This window comes from Heteronotia binoei, chromosome 16, assembly GCF_032191835.1.
Source record: "Heteronotia binoei isolate CCM8104 ecotype False Entrance Well chromosome 16, APGP_CSIRO_Hbin_v1, whole genome shotgun sequence".
NCBI lineage: Eukaryota > Metazoa > Chordata > Lepidosauria > Squamata > Gekkonidae > Heteronotia > Heteronotia binoei.
The window spans coordinates 39202218-39214452 of NC_083238.1; the positions used below are offsets into that span (position 1 = coordinate 39202218).

Genomic DNA, 12235 nt, shown 5'->3' on the forward strand with positions numbered 1-12235 from the left:
CTTTTCTTCACAGGGCAAACTGTCTATGCTTGTTGGAGCCTTCAAAGGAAGCCTCCGAAGAGTGACCAGTTTTACTGCTGCCTGCAACTTTTGGATTGAAAGCAGCTGGTTGGGCACCTTCCCATTGCGCCGTCAGCTCCAACTAGTGCAATGGGGAAGTGCCACCACCCAGCCACTTTTAACTTGAAAGCAGCAGGCAGCAGTAAAATGGGGCGCTCTTCAACAAGCGCAAGGCAATGTTTGCTCTGCAAAGAAAAGGCAACATTTGCCCTGCAAAGAAAACCGCCCAGGGCTCTCAGCTTGCCTGCTGGCTGGCATGATCATGCCATATGGGAAGGGGGAGTAAGGGGGCACCCAGCAGCACCCCCTGGCAGGTTGGCACTCTAGGTGGTCGCCTACCCTGCCTACTCCCATGCTCTGGCCCTGCAGAAGACTCTGTGTCTGGGGCACTGCAGTTGGCTGAAATCGACAGAAGCAATCAACTGGTAACCAAAGGACTGTAAAAAGTTTGACGCTCTGCAGAAAACTTTGTGAGGAGAAAGCCACAGGTTGAAATTCTTCAGAGAGTTTTGTGCAATTGCCTCAGTGCTTCCAACTGTCCTGATTTAAACTATTGCTGAGAGAGAAACTGCAAGCAACCTTGAGAAGCTGCTAGCTGTAACAAGTATTGGCTAAGATAGACCAGTAAGATTTTTTTGTTTCTGTGTTTCTTGTGTGTCTATACACCTCTATTTTTTATTCTCTGTGGTAAATAAACTGCATAATTCTTATATTTTAATTGGACAGAGTTCTGGTCCTCATTACTAGTCTAATGGGGTGAATTTGAACTAAGTATTTGAAGGGCTGTCATATAGAGGATGGTGTGGAATTGTTTTCTGCAGTCCCAGAAGGTAGGACCAGAACCAACGGGTTGAAATTAAAGTTTGGGGTAGGTATTTGTGGGTTTCCTGCATTGTGCAGGGGGTTGGACTAGATGACCTTGAAGGTCACTTCCAGCTCTATGATTCTACCAGACAAAAAGGAACCCACTATTTTTGGTAATTGGAATTTGTCTCTAAATTGGAAATTCTGGACCCAGAAATGTGATGTTTTAACACCTCCCACTCTCTTCTCTTCTTGCTTTATGCATCCATCGCCCCCTTATTTTTATTCACCGCCCCCCGAATTGCACCCAAGGCTACTACCGCCCCCTGGATCATTCCAGTGCCCCCCAGGGCAATATTGCCCACTTTGGGAAACACTGGTTTAAACTATGGGGCAGGAGAAGCCTCCCAGCCAGGTCTATATGCAGTGGCAAGAGACCTCACCACTGCACACAAATCATTGGGCCAGCTTCTCCTGGTTTAAACTCCCTTTAAATGCCTTTTTCAAGGCATTGAATGGAGAAAAGCCATTTAAAGGGAGTTCCCTTTCAATGCCTTTTGCAAGTCATAGGGGAATAAAAGGCATTGAAAGGGAACTAAATGCCTTTTGCAAGTTGTGCCATGAGTGAACTCCAAAGCAGTGTGTTCACCTGGAAGGCTTCTGGGTGAACTCACTGCTTTGGAGTTCACTCGTGGAGCAGCTTGCAAAAGGCATTTAAAGAGAATGTGTTCCCTTTAAATGCCTTTTCCCTTCCATTGAAACCAATGGAGAATGGGGACAGTCCATAGAATTGAACTTTCTGGTCCAATCTTTTTGAAACTTGGGGTGTTTTATGAGGAGAGGCACCAGCGGCTTTGCTGCATATTTGGTGCCTTTGTCTCAAAAACAGCCCCCCCAGAGCCCCAGATATCCTGGAATGATTTTCTATTATACTCTGTGGGGACCATTAAGTATGATGGTCCCCATAGGGTATAATGGAGCTTGGGGGGAAAGCAGAATTTTCTGAATATTTCCCAAATCCAAATATCATATTGGGATTCAGAAATATTGGGAGATACGGAAGGTGGGGTGGGGGGTGGGGGGGGAGGGGTTTCAATATACATCAATGCGAAAAGAACCTCCAGAGATTCACTTGGAATATTCAGGCCCAGATGAGCACTGAAATGTTAACTGAAACAGGCCCCCAATAGGCATCTTTATGCACATTAGTTAGACATATGCAAGGTTGTTTTCATCTACTCATCTATATTGCTGGATCTTTAATTATGCAGTTATTTTTTGCTTATTCATAGTGAAACCAACATTTAAATGTTAGTAGAACTGTAATTCAAGAGGATGTAATTCCAATCCCAAATCCTATTTGTGGTCTTTGTGGAGCTTTTCTTTATCTACCTGGCTGTTCCATTCTTTTCAGCAGAGGGAGAAATTTGTATGCAGGCAATCTAGATCTGTGATGTTTCCTCCATTGAGAGGAATGATAGTCGATTCCTTGGAGGTCACATGAGAACTTTGGATCAAATGTGCCCTCTGCAGGGGTGGAATTCTAGCAGGAGCTCATTGCATATTAGGCCACACACCCCTGATGTAGCCAATCCTCCAAGAGCTTACAAGGCTCTTTTTTGTAAGCTCTTGGAGGATTGGCTACATCAGGGGTGTGTGGCCTAATATGCAAAGGAGCTCCTGCTAGAATTCCACCCCTGGCCCTCAGAGTTCTATATTTCCAAGGAATGTGTGGGTCTAATTCAGATCAGGACCACAGTGTTGATGGAGAACAAGCTTCATCCTGTGCCTTTTTACTGATCTGAAACAGTTCCCATCTGCCCCACTGGGAAATGTAGTGAATTTGATTTCTCTCTTGGATCACTATGACTTCTTTCCACCAATTTTTCCTCCAACAAGGAAATTTTTTCTTCCTTAAATAAAAAAAGACTTCATTAGAAAAAAGCCTTTTCCCATCAAAAAATGTAATTCTCCATTGGAAGTTGTCTTTCTTTTCTGACAGACTTAGCGGAAGACGGCTGTAGGACCACTTTAGCAGGAAAGTCATGGGATATAAGCCAATGTAAGTTTCTCCAACAGGGCAAAAAATGGCTCCCTGGGACCATTTCAGGTTGGTAAAACGGCACAGATAAGAAGGCTGCAGCCCATTCTCCATGGGCAATGTTAGACTGGAATCCCAGCATATGTATGATCTGAAGTCCCCATGACAGGCACAGAGATTTTGTAACATGTGAATCATCCCTGAGAATGTAGCCTGAAGGTACTGCATACCCATCAGAGCTATTGTATCCATGAGAAATGGTTGCGAGAGGATGCATATTGGTACTGGTTAACTTCCATGTGGTGACATATTAGTCTTTGTGCGCACTTATCCTATGAATCTTTTCTTAATTGCAGATGAGACCAATACATAAGTGCCATCAAATCATAGCTAACATATGGTGACCCCGCCAAGGATTTTTCAAGACAACTAAGTAGCAGAGGTGGCTTGCTGCCACCTTCCTCTGCAGAGCCTTTCTTGGTGGTGTCCCATCCAAGTATCAACTCTACTAAACTGACTAAATCAGGAGATACCATGCCTCCTTCCCTTCTCTGACCAGCGCGTCTGGCTTAATAGTGATGAAACAAGCACACAGCTTATGCCACCTGAAAAATCCTTGAGGATACATAGTTGGTGATAGGGTATTACCATTTAGGGGAGTGGTAGCTTGTGTTTCTTGCTGTACATCTGCCATTCCTTTTGTATTTGCAGGAAGTTTAGACACTGTCTCCGAACTAGGTACACTGATCGATGAATTAAGAGAGTTCACTTGAAGAGCTATGGAAGTGGAGGACGAGTCTATCGACAACGCTGTGTCATCGCTTCCCTGCTTATTCTCATTTGGTGTCTTGGTTGTCACCTCCTCTGATGGTGTGCCTGTAGCTTGTCTGCTTTGGTCTTTAGGCTGGCCTTTGTGCTGCCCACCAACGTTTTGCACAAGTTCTTCTAGGAAAGGGAAACATACACATTAGGTTTTTTCAGCCCCACAGTGGTTTTCCTCTACATCACAAGTGGCCAATGGTAGCTCTCTAGATGTTTTTTGCCTACAACTCCCATCAGCCCCAGCTATTGGCCATGCTGGCTGGGGCTGATGGGAGTTGTAGGCAAAAAAAAACCATCTGGAGAGCTACTGTTGGCCACCCCTGCTCTACATCAGTCCTGCATGACTCACCAAGCCAAATGCATATATAACTAAGCCATTGGGTGTGGGGATCCCTCCGGCAACCTGCTCCATGCCAGTAGGTTGGGACCCCCCAAACTGGGGCATCCCCCACCCCCTGCAGGAGCTTGGCAGCCCTAACTTTCACAGGCCACTCTAGCATGAACATGAATAGGTCCATGCAACCCAGTGGGATGAGATTGTCCAACTGTTGAACCAGCTAGAGTCGCTGTGCACAGAACCAATGAACACAGAGAGACAAGTTCTGGACCCGCTTACCTGTGTGCACAAGACTCTTCACTGTGTGCACCAGTGTGGGGTGTGTGTCTGAAACTGAGGTGATGTTTTTTCCTCACGCACATGACTCATCCTACATTCAACATTTTTATAGGCAATCGTTGCACATTCCAAGTTAATGAAATGGACATAAATGAAGGCAGAGATAAAAGAGGTGTATCAAACCATCTGACCAAGAGCCACACAGGTAAATCAGCAACGTTGAAATATACCTTTTTCAGCTAACTCTTTCCACCTATCTTTGTTTTCTTGGATGATCTGAACCAAGCTGTCTTTGAAGCTGATTAAATCCACAGTTGCTAACGAGTTTTCCGAACAAGTCCCACCGTAACACGCCGTGCTTCGAGCCCCAATTCTTTTGTGTGCATCCATACTGCTGTTCTCACTAGATGGGGGGGGGGGGAATAAACTAGATTAGGAACACATTAAGAGGACTCAGTTGCATGGTAACCCATGACAGTTCCTTGCACAGAGACAGATGATAGGACACTTCTGAGTGAAATGAACAGAGCATTGTTACTGATGCAGGGAAGTCCCAGGTACCTCTGGAAAGAAAGTACAGTGTGTTACCCAAAGAAAAGGCAAAGAGACAGAGCCTATAGATCAGGGGTCTCCAATATAGTACCTGTGGGCACAATGGCACCCATTGACAACTTTTCGAGCAAGTGTTTTTAGAAATTGGGTGTGACCAGGTGGCTGCTGTCTAGCAGGCAAGGGGTTTTTTGTAGCAGGAACTCCCTTTGCATATTAGGCCACACCCCTCTGATGTAGCCAATCCTCCTAGAGCTTACAGGGCTTTTATTATGGGGCCTACTGTAAGTTCCAGGATGATTGGCTACATCAGGGGTGTGTGGCCTAATATGCAAAGGATTTCTTGCTACAAAAAAAAGCCTTGCTAGCAGGGCTTCTGATTATCCACTGGAAATCTGATTGGCTGTGTAAATTAAAATAATGCTGTTTCAGTGGCAGCCGCCATCACAGTTTTGGCTTCACTCTCTTCTCTCACTCCTCTTTCCCAGTGCATTTAAAAAAAAAATTACTCCTCTTGTCTCCTGCACTCAGGCTTCCTCTGTGTGCAGCTTTACCTCTCTCGGCAGCCATTTTGTAGTTGGGCCCACTATCTTGTGACAGAATCCCAATGGTGCCCACAGGCTATAAAAGATTGGGGCCCTGCCATGGATTTCCCCCCTGCACTAAACAAATAAAGAATAGAACACAAACTGGATAAGGAAAATTAACAGTACCCTGATCTCCTGCTTTCTTGTTCCTTGGATCATATTGAGGACCTGGGTTTTTATGTCTTAAAATCTAGGAAATTATATTAAACCCTCAGTTTTTGTACTGTGAGATGCAGAGCTGTAAGACTTTTCTTAAACAACAAATTTACTTGGCTCAGATGGTATTTGACGAAGGGAGGTTTGACTCTCGAAAACTCATTCCCCCAAAATGTTGTTGGTTTCTAAGGTGCCACCTGGCTCAAATCTAGATCTTCTACATCAGGCTAACATGGCTATTCACCTGAAACTTGCTTGGATGGCAGTCTTCATAAAGGTAAAGGTGCAAGCACCAGTTGTTTCTGACTCTGGGGTGACGTCATATCACGCCGTTTTCACAGCAGTCTTTTTACGGGGTGGTTTGCCATTGCCTTCCCCAGTCATCTACACTTTCCCCCCAGCAAACTGGGTACTCATTTTACCGATCTTGGAAGGATGGAAGGCTGAGTCAACCTTGAGCCAGCTACCTGAACCCAGCTTCCGCTGGGATTGAACTCAGGTTGTGAGCAAAGAGCTTGGACTGCACTACTGCAGCTTTACCACTCTGCACCACAGGGCTACTGTAGTCTTATCATAACAGGTGCTAAAAGATCTTCCTCAAAATTTGCCTTGGCTAAATGGCCTTCACATTTTAGCTAGGTGTTTTCAAGGGACTTCTTTCCCCCCTGGTATTTCCTACAGAAAATTTCAGTTCCATGTTCCTGGAATTTAATTCTCTGTATAAGCTGTTGTTTCTGTCCCGTACAGCGCACATCTGGAATACATGTTATTGCCATTAGGTGGCGATATCATATTAGGTATTCTTCATATTTCAATAAATTGAAAATCTTAATAGAAAAAGTTACATTGTGGATAAATCACAAAAGCTTTTATTGAACAATGTTTTTTTAAAAAAAAATAAAATACAATAAAATAAAAATCAAACCTGGGTGTTGTCATGAAGGGAGGGCTTTCCGATTTTGAAGCTTCCTCTATAAGAGGAAAAACGATTTTCTCCATGGAGTCAGTAAGGAGAGAAAATGTTGGCTTCACTATGAAATCAATGAAACCTGCAGGGGGAGAATAAAAGAACATGATGAGTTTCCCCTTTCTTTGCCGGTTGATAAGTAACAGCAGATTCTAAGTTGGTTTTGGAACACCCAGTGCTCTGGCATTATTGAAGGTAAAATGGAATTTTTAGGCTACTTTCAGAAACCTCTGAAAGCTCCATGTTAGTCGCTCTGAACTTTTCCAAGAAAAAGTGAGTAAATACATATTTCTTTAATGTTAGGTGATATCAGATGAGTGTTCAAAAACAACTGAACAGCTATCCTTTTGTCTAATAGCTGGAGGCTGGTCACCACAAAACGGGATCCAAAAAATCCATGCAGTAGGGCCAGCTCCAATAACCATTTTAGGTTCTGTACACCCAGGGGAACCCCCCAATTTGTAGAACAATTCAATTTTTTTTAAAAAAGAGGTTTTTAAAAATCCCCAAAGCTGATAGTGAAAACTAGGAAAATTAAAAATGGCACAGTTTTGGACAGAGATTGCCAAAGCAATCTAAAATGGTTCCTGGCTCCCCAGTAGTGGGTGAGGAAGAGGAAGCGAGGGAAATGGAACAGCAGCTTAGGGGGGAAGTGCAAGGCAGGGGACAGAGACAGACCTTGAATTGACAGGGGAAGCTAACAGGACGGAACAGGTTTGAGAGTTTAGAGCAGGGGTGGCCAAGCTTGCTTAACATAAGAGCCACATAGAATAAATGTCAGCTGTTTGAGAGCTGCAAGACAGGAAGGATGGCAAATAGATGGGGGGAAGAGAAAGTGGAAAGAAAGCAACTTTAAATGCATTCTCCAAGCTGCTGGCAGGCCTGGCTTGGAGAAGTGATTTAAAGAGACAAATGCCTTCTCCAAGCTGGCCAACGGGATGGGGGTGGCTTCAAGAGCCACACAATCTGTGTGAAAGAGCCACATGTGGCTCCCAAGCTGCGTTTTGGCTGCCCCTGGTTTAGAGGCATTTTATTCTATCGCTGCATGGATGTGAATAATGGTCAAATAAACATTGTTATAGATTAAAAAGTGTGTAAAATGTTTATATATTTGGGGACTTGTGCTCCCATTATTTCAGTGTTTGTGTTTATCAGTCTTTTTAGGTCAGAGGGCTTTAAAAATAATTGAGTGCCCTCTGAATTTTTAAAAAATCCTCTGACCTAAAAATCCTGGTCATGCCCTTGCAGGGTGTTCTCTTGAGATCTTCCAAGTCAATTCACTTGATCCAGCAGGGGGGAAATAGGGATGGCTAGAATGGGTGCCCTTGGTCCAGTTATTGTTCCTCAGCCACCTCACCTCTCCCACAGGTTTGTTGTAAGGATAAAACAGGAGAGAGGAAAGCTCTTGTCCCAAATTTCTCTGCATGGTGATCCCACAGATTAGGAACCTCGGGGGGAACTTAGCTCTCCCTCTACCTGTCACATGACTCTGATGTTACACAACTTCCTGTCATGAGGTAACAATCCACTGGGTCCCAGGGAGGATGTAGTTTGGGCATGTGGGGGACTGCAGCAGAGTATAATGCCATACAGTCCACCATCCAAAGTAGCCATCTTCTCCCAGGGAACTTCCTCTCTTTTGCTGAACTATAAGCACCTTTTGGGTTTGTGTGGGTTTGTTGCTGAGTTTTGGAAAGAATTGCTGGACAGCAAGCAAAGGTTCCACATCTCCTGCCACTCTCTGCATATGTGCTGAGAAGACCAGCAGGACAGAGAGGTGAGATCATTCAGTGGTAGAAATACTTCCTTGGTTTGTTCCTCACTACTGGTGCTTATCTTGTTATTTCTGGTCCGCAGCTCTTTTGGTCTGAAGCCCATGGTCCTGGCCTTGATACCCCTTGGGAATTCACTCTGGCTCTCCCTCTTCATGTCACATGACTCTGATGTCACACATCTGCCTGTCATGTGATAACAATCAACTGGGGTCCATACTTGGAGAGTTCCAGGTATGAAAACGCTGCCTTAGAGGAAGGGTAGATAAAAATGTGGTAGCAGAAGTAAACTATGGATAGAAACAAGCTTCTGTGCCCAGACTGTTTTTCTGGATGCGGTCCCATGGACACAAAGTGGTGCTGAGAACCACTACCCATCATCTGAGAAGAGATCTTTCCATTCTGCTTCCTTGTCATGATCCTGGACCTAATGAGGCCTACAGGCTCCAGAGAAGCCTGCCTCAGAGCTATACTAAAAAGCCTACATTTCCCAGGATCTGTTCTGTCCCTCTGATTGGGTGGCAAGATTTTGGAGGGAAACTCACTCAGAGAGGGGTGGGGCCTGGGAGGAGAACATAAAAAGCCCAAGCAGGGCGTGTTCTTTTCCTAGGAGGCAGAGCTGAGGAAAAGCTGCTGCAAGGAAGAGATCCTTGCCCTTAGAGGAAGGGTGAGTAAGTCCAGGTCTGACTGAGACAGTAAGTCCAGATGCGTTAGGGTATTTTTTTATTTTCCCTTCACCCCTTTTACTGTTTAATGCACCTTGTTTGTTATAGCGCACTGACTGATCTTTTAAATAAACCTTTTTCCCCCTGTTGTTCACTCTGCCTAGTCCTCACGCCTATTATTTGGCCTAAGCTAAAGGAGGCCTGAAGGGTTTGGGAGGGAACTCTGGGCCTTCTCAAGGAGAACCCTTAACCCAGAGTGGTGGCAGCAATTGGTAATACCCCCGTGAGTAGTGACATTCCTGCAGGGATTTCTGGATCAGGACCGTTATATGACTTAGCTGATATTTCAAATGATTGTTTATTATTCCCAGCAAGTATAAGTCCACCATGTGTTAGCAGCATTCTGTCAAATCAGTGAATGGCAACAAACAATAACCCTGGGAAACAGATTTCTACCCACAGTTCTGAGATGTCAGTACTGAACAATGTCTTTTTTTAAAAAAAATGCTCATCAAGACAAGAAATAACACAGAGAACAAAGCATTATTCCCTGCTGGAAACTGAACAGGCAAAAAATTCGATAGGACACAGAACAGCAGCAGATTTCCCATCCTCTCTACATGTTATAAATGCACAAAAGCACAATAGTAGGTTATCTTGCTGGAAAAGGTTATGATCAGAAGGAGACACTCTTCCACTTACGCGAGTCAGGATGAGGTTGCACTGAAGCCTAGTTGAGCATCCCCTGTCATTTGTTAGCCTGGCATATTTGACAGCATGAGAGAGATACAACTGAGAATGTGCTCAGTGCGTTTTTGTCATCCCTGTATTAGCAAAGATAACTCTCACTTACAGGCAATCAAGAGTCAGCTCCAAAGATATACGAGATGAATCATTTGCAGAAATCACTGCAAACTAATTCTGGTAGAAAGAATTTGGGAGAGACCGCAGCTACTCTTCGGTCACCCAGAAAATCCTGACACTCCTTGCTTAATCATATATGATTGTAAAATGCAGGGGTGAAATTCTAGCAGGAGCTCCTTTGCATATTAGGCCACACACCCCTGATGTAGCCTATCCTCCAAGAGCTTTCAAGGGTCTTTTTTGTAAGCTCTTGGTGGATTGGCTACATCAGGGGTATGTGGCCTAATATGCAAAGGAGCTCCTGCTAAAATTCCACCCATGGTAAAATGTATGAATGATTTTATTGTATATTTTGTTTTAATATTTTATGTTGTTTTAATTGTTGTTAGCTGCCCTGAGCCCATCAGGGGAGAGTGGGATATAAATTTGATAAACAAACAAACAAATATCTGCTTGGCGTTGGGAGGAGATGGCAGCAGAACCACAAATAACCATCCATCACTATGCAATAGATGAGATGCTGTGGCAGATGTCCTCACCCTCTCAGCTGGTCAGGGCTTTTTTGTAGCAGGAACTCCTTTGCATATTAGGCTGAACCTCCCTGATGTAGCCAATCCTCCAAGAACTTACAGTAGGCCCTGTAATAAGAGCCCTGTAAGCTCTTGGAGGATTGGCTACATCAGGGAATGTGGCCTAATATGCAATTGAGTTCCTGCTACAACAAAAGCCCTGCAGCTTTTGGTAGGTTGGCTAGCATTGGGTTGGGAAATGCCTGGAGATCTTGGGAACAGAGCCTGGACAAGATGCAGTTTGGGGATGGGAGCCAGCATATCTTGACTCATTGAGCCCTTGTTGAAATGTATTTGAATTGTATCTTCCATACCCAAATTTGAATATCAGACGAAGCTTACACAGTGAAACGGCCTGTTCCAGCCTGCGGCCCCATTATCGGAAACAGAGGGGTGTTTGGTCCACACTGATTTCCACTAGCTCAAGGAAGAGGGCTATGCCCTGGATATGAATTTATGAATTTGCAGTGGATTTTGGTGCAATATTGAAGATGTTTGTTTGACGGCTTCTGCGGTATTTTCATGAGTCAAGTTTTTTGATGGGATGTATGATCAATTAGTGTGCGTGCTGTACTTTGTGAATATTTGATTGTGGAGATTGATAATTTGTATTCTATTTAAAGCCTGAAATTCTTCTATTCAACATACAATTATTTTGTCCATAATCATTACTGTGAATTTTTTCTATTCTTCCTAACTATTACAGTCCACGGCTTCCTCTCTTTTTCCTTTACCACCTGCAGGCTAGCAATCTTAGTCAGTGCCCTTCTCCTCTCAACACTTCTCTGTGTTCTAAAACCAGTAAGCCTTGTCTCCATTTCTGCTCAGAGTGTGAGGAAGTGGAAAGACCCCAATCTTCCTAGATGCCTTCAGCTGGTTGATGAAGCAACACGGTTTTCGAGCTTAAACACCAGGACCTTCCTATTTGACAATGTTCACACCACTGTTGCAGAACAGATGTTAAAACTCTCTCTCACACCACACACACACACTGAGCATTACCTATTTGGGACTGCGCCACCATAGTAGATTTGCGATCACAGAGGGGAGAGAACGGCAGCCCAAGTTCAGCCTCTTTGTCTCCCTGGGGGGAAAATGTTGAAACTGTACATCTGAAACTGTAAATGTTGAAACTGCACAATCAAATGAAATCCAAGACAGAGAAGTCACAGAATGCGCCAAAACACGTCTCCAACTGTTTAACAAAAGCAGCTTGTGGGCAATATTGTTCCAGAAGGAGAAAGAACAAAAAAACCCCCCAGAGCCCATGCATATGCAAGCAGTGTTTCCCCACTGCTTGTAACAGAAAGGGGAAACACTTAAGCACAATCTGAGAGAGCTGCCACAATTCAATAGAAGAAGAAGATAGTTGGATTTATATCCCGCCCTCCACTCCGAAGAGTCTCAGAGTGGCTCACAATCTCCTTTAACTTCCTCCCCCACAACAGACACCCTGTGAGGTGGGTGGGGCTGAGAGGGCTCTCACAGCAGCTGCCCTTTTCAAGGACAACCTCTGCTAGAGCTATGGCTGACCCAAGGCCATTCCAACAGGTGCAAGTGGAGGAGTGGGGAATCAAACCCGGTTCTCCCGGATAAGAGTCCACACACTTAACCACTACACCAAATTGGCTCTCCTGACGAATGTCATGAATGGGTGGGGTTTGAATGATACATTCTAACCTATTAATTTTTGGCCATTACATTACATCCATGGAGTTAAATGACATAATCATCCCAAAATCAAGATGCTAATCCATGTGCAG

At 44.4% G+C, this 12235-nt stretch overlaps 1 protein-coding gene across 1 annotated transcript in view; it reads right to left on the reverse strand.

Moving 5' to 3' along the window:
• Nucleotides 1–12235, reverse strand: part of PDE1A (phosphodiesterase 1A) — a 239941-nt gene that overhangs the window by 9113 nt on the left and 218593 nt on the right. Inside the window, exons 11-14 of the mRNA XM_060257025.1 lie at nt 11475–11556; nt 6561–6684; nt 4574–4746; nt 3554–3850 (exon numbers count right to left, since the gene is read on the reverse strand). Of these exons, the coding sequence (XP_060113008.1) occupies nt 3554–3850; nt 4574–4746; nt 6561–6684; nt 11475–11556 (676 nt within the window). The remainder of the gene's footprint in view (nt 1–3553; nt 3851–4573; nt 4747–6560; nt 6685–11474; nt 11557–12235) is intronic.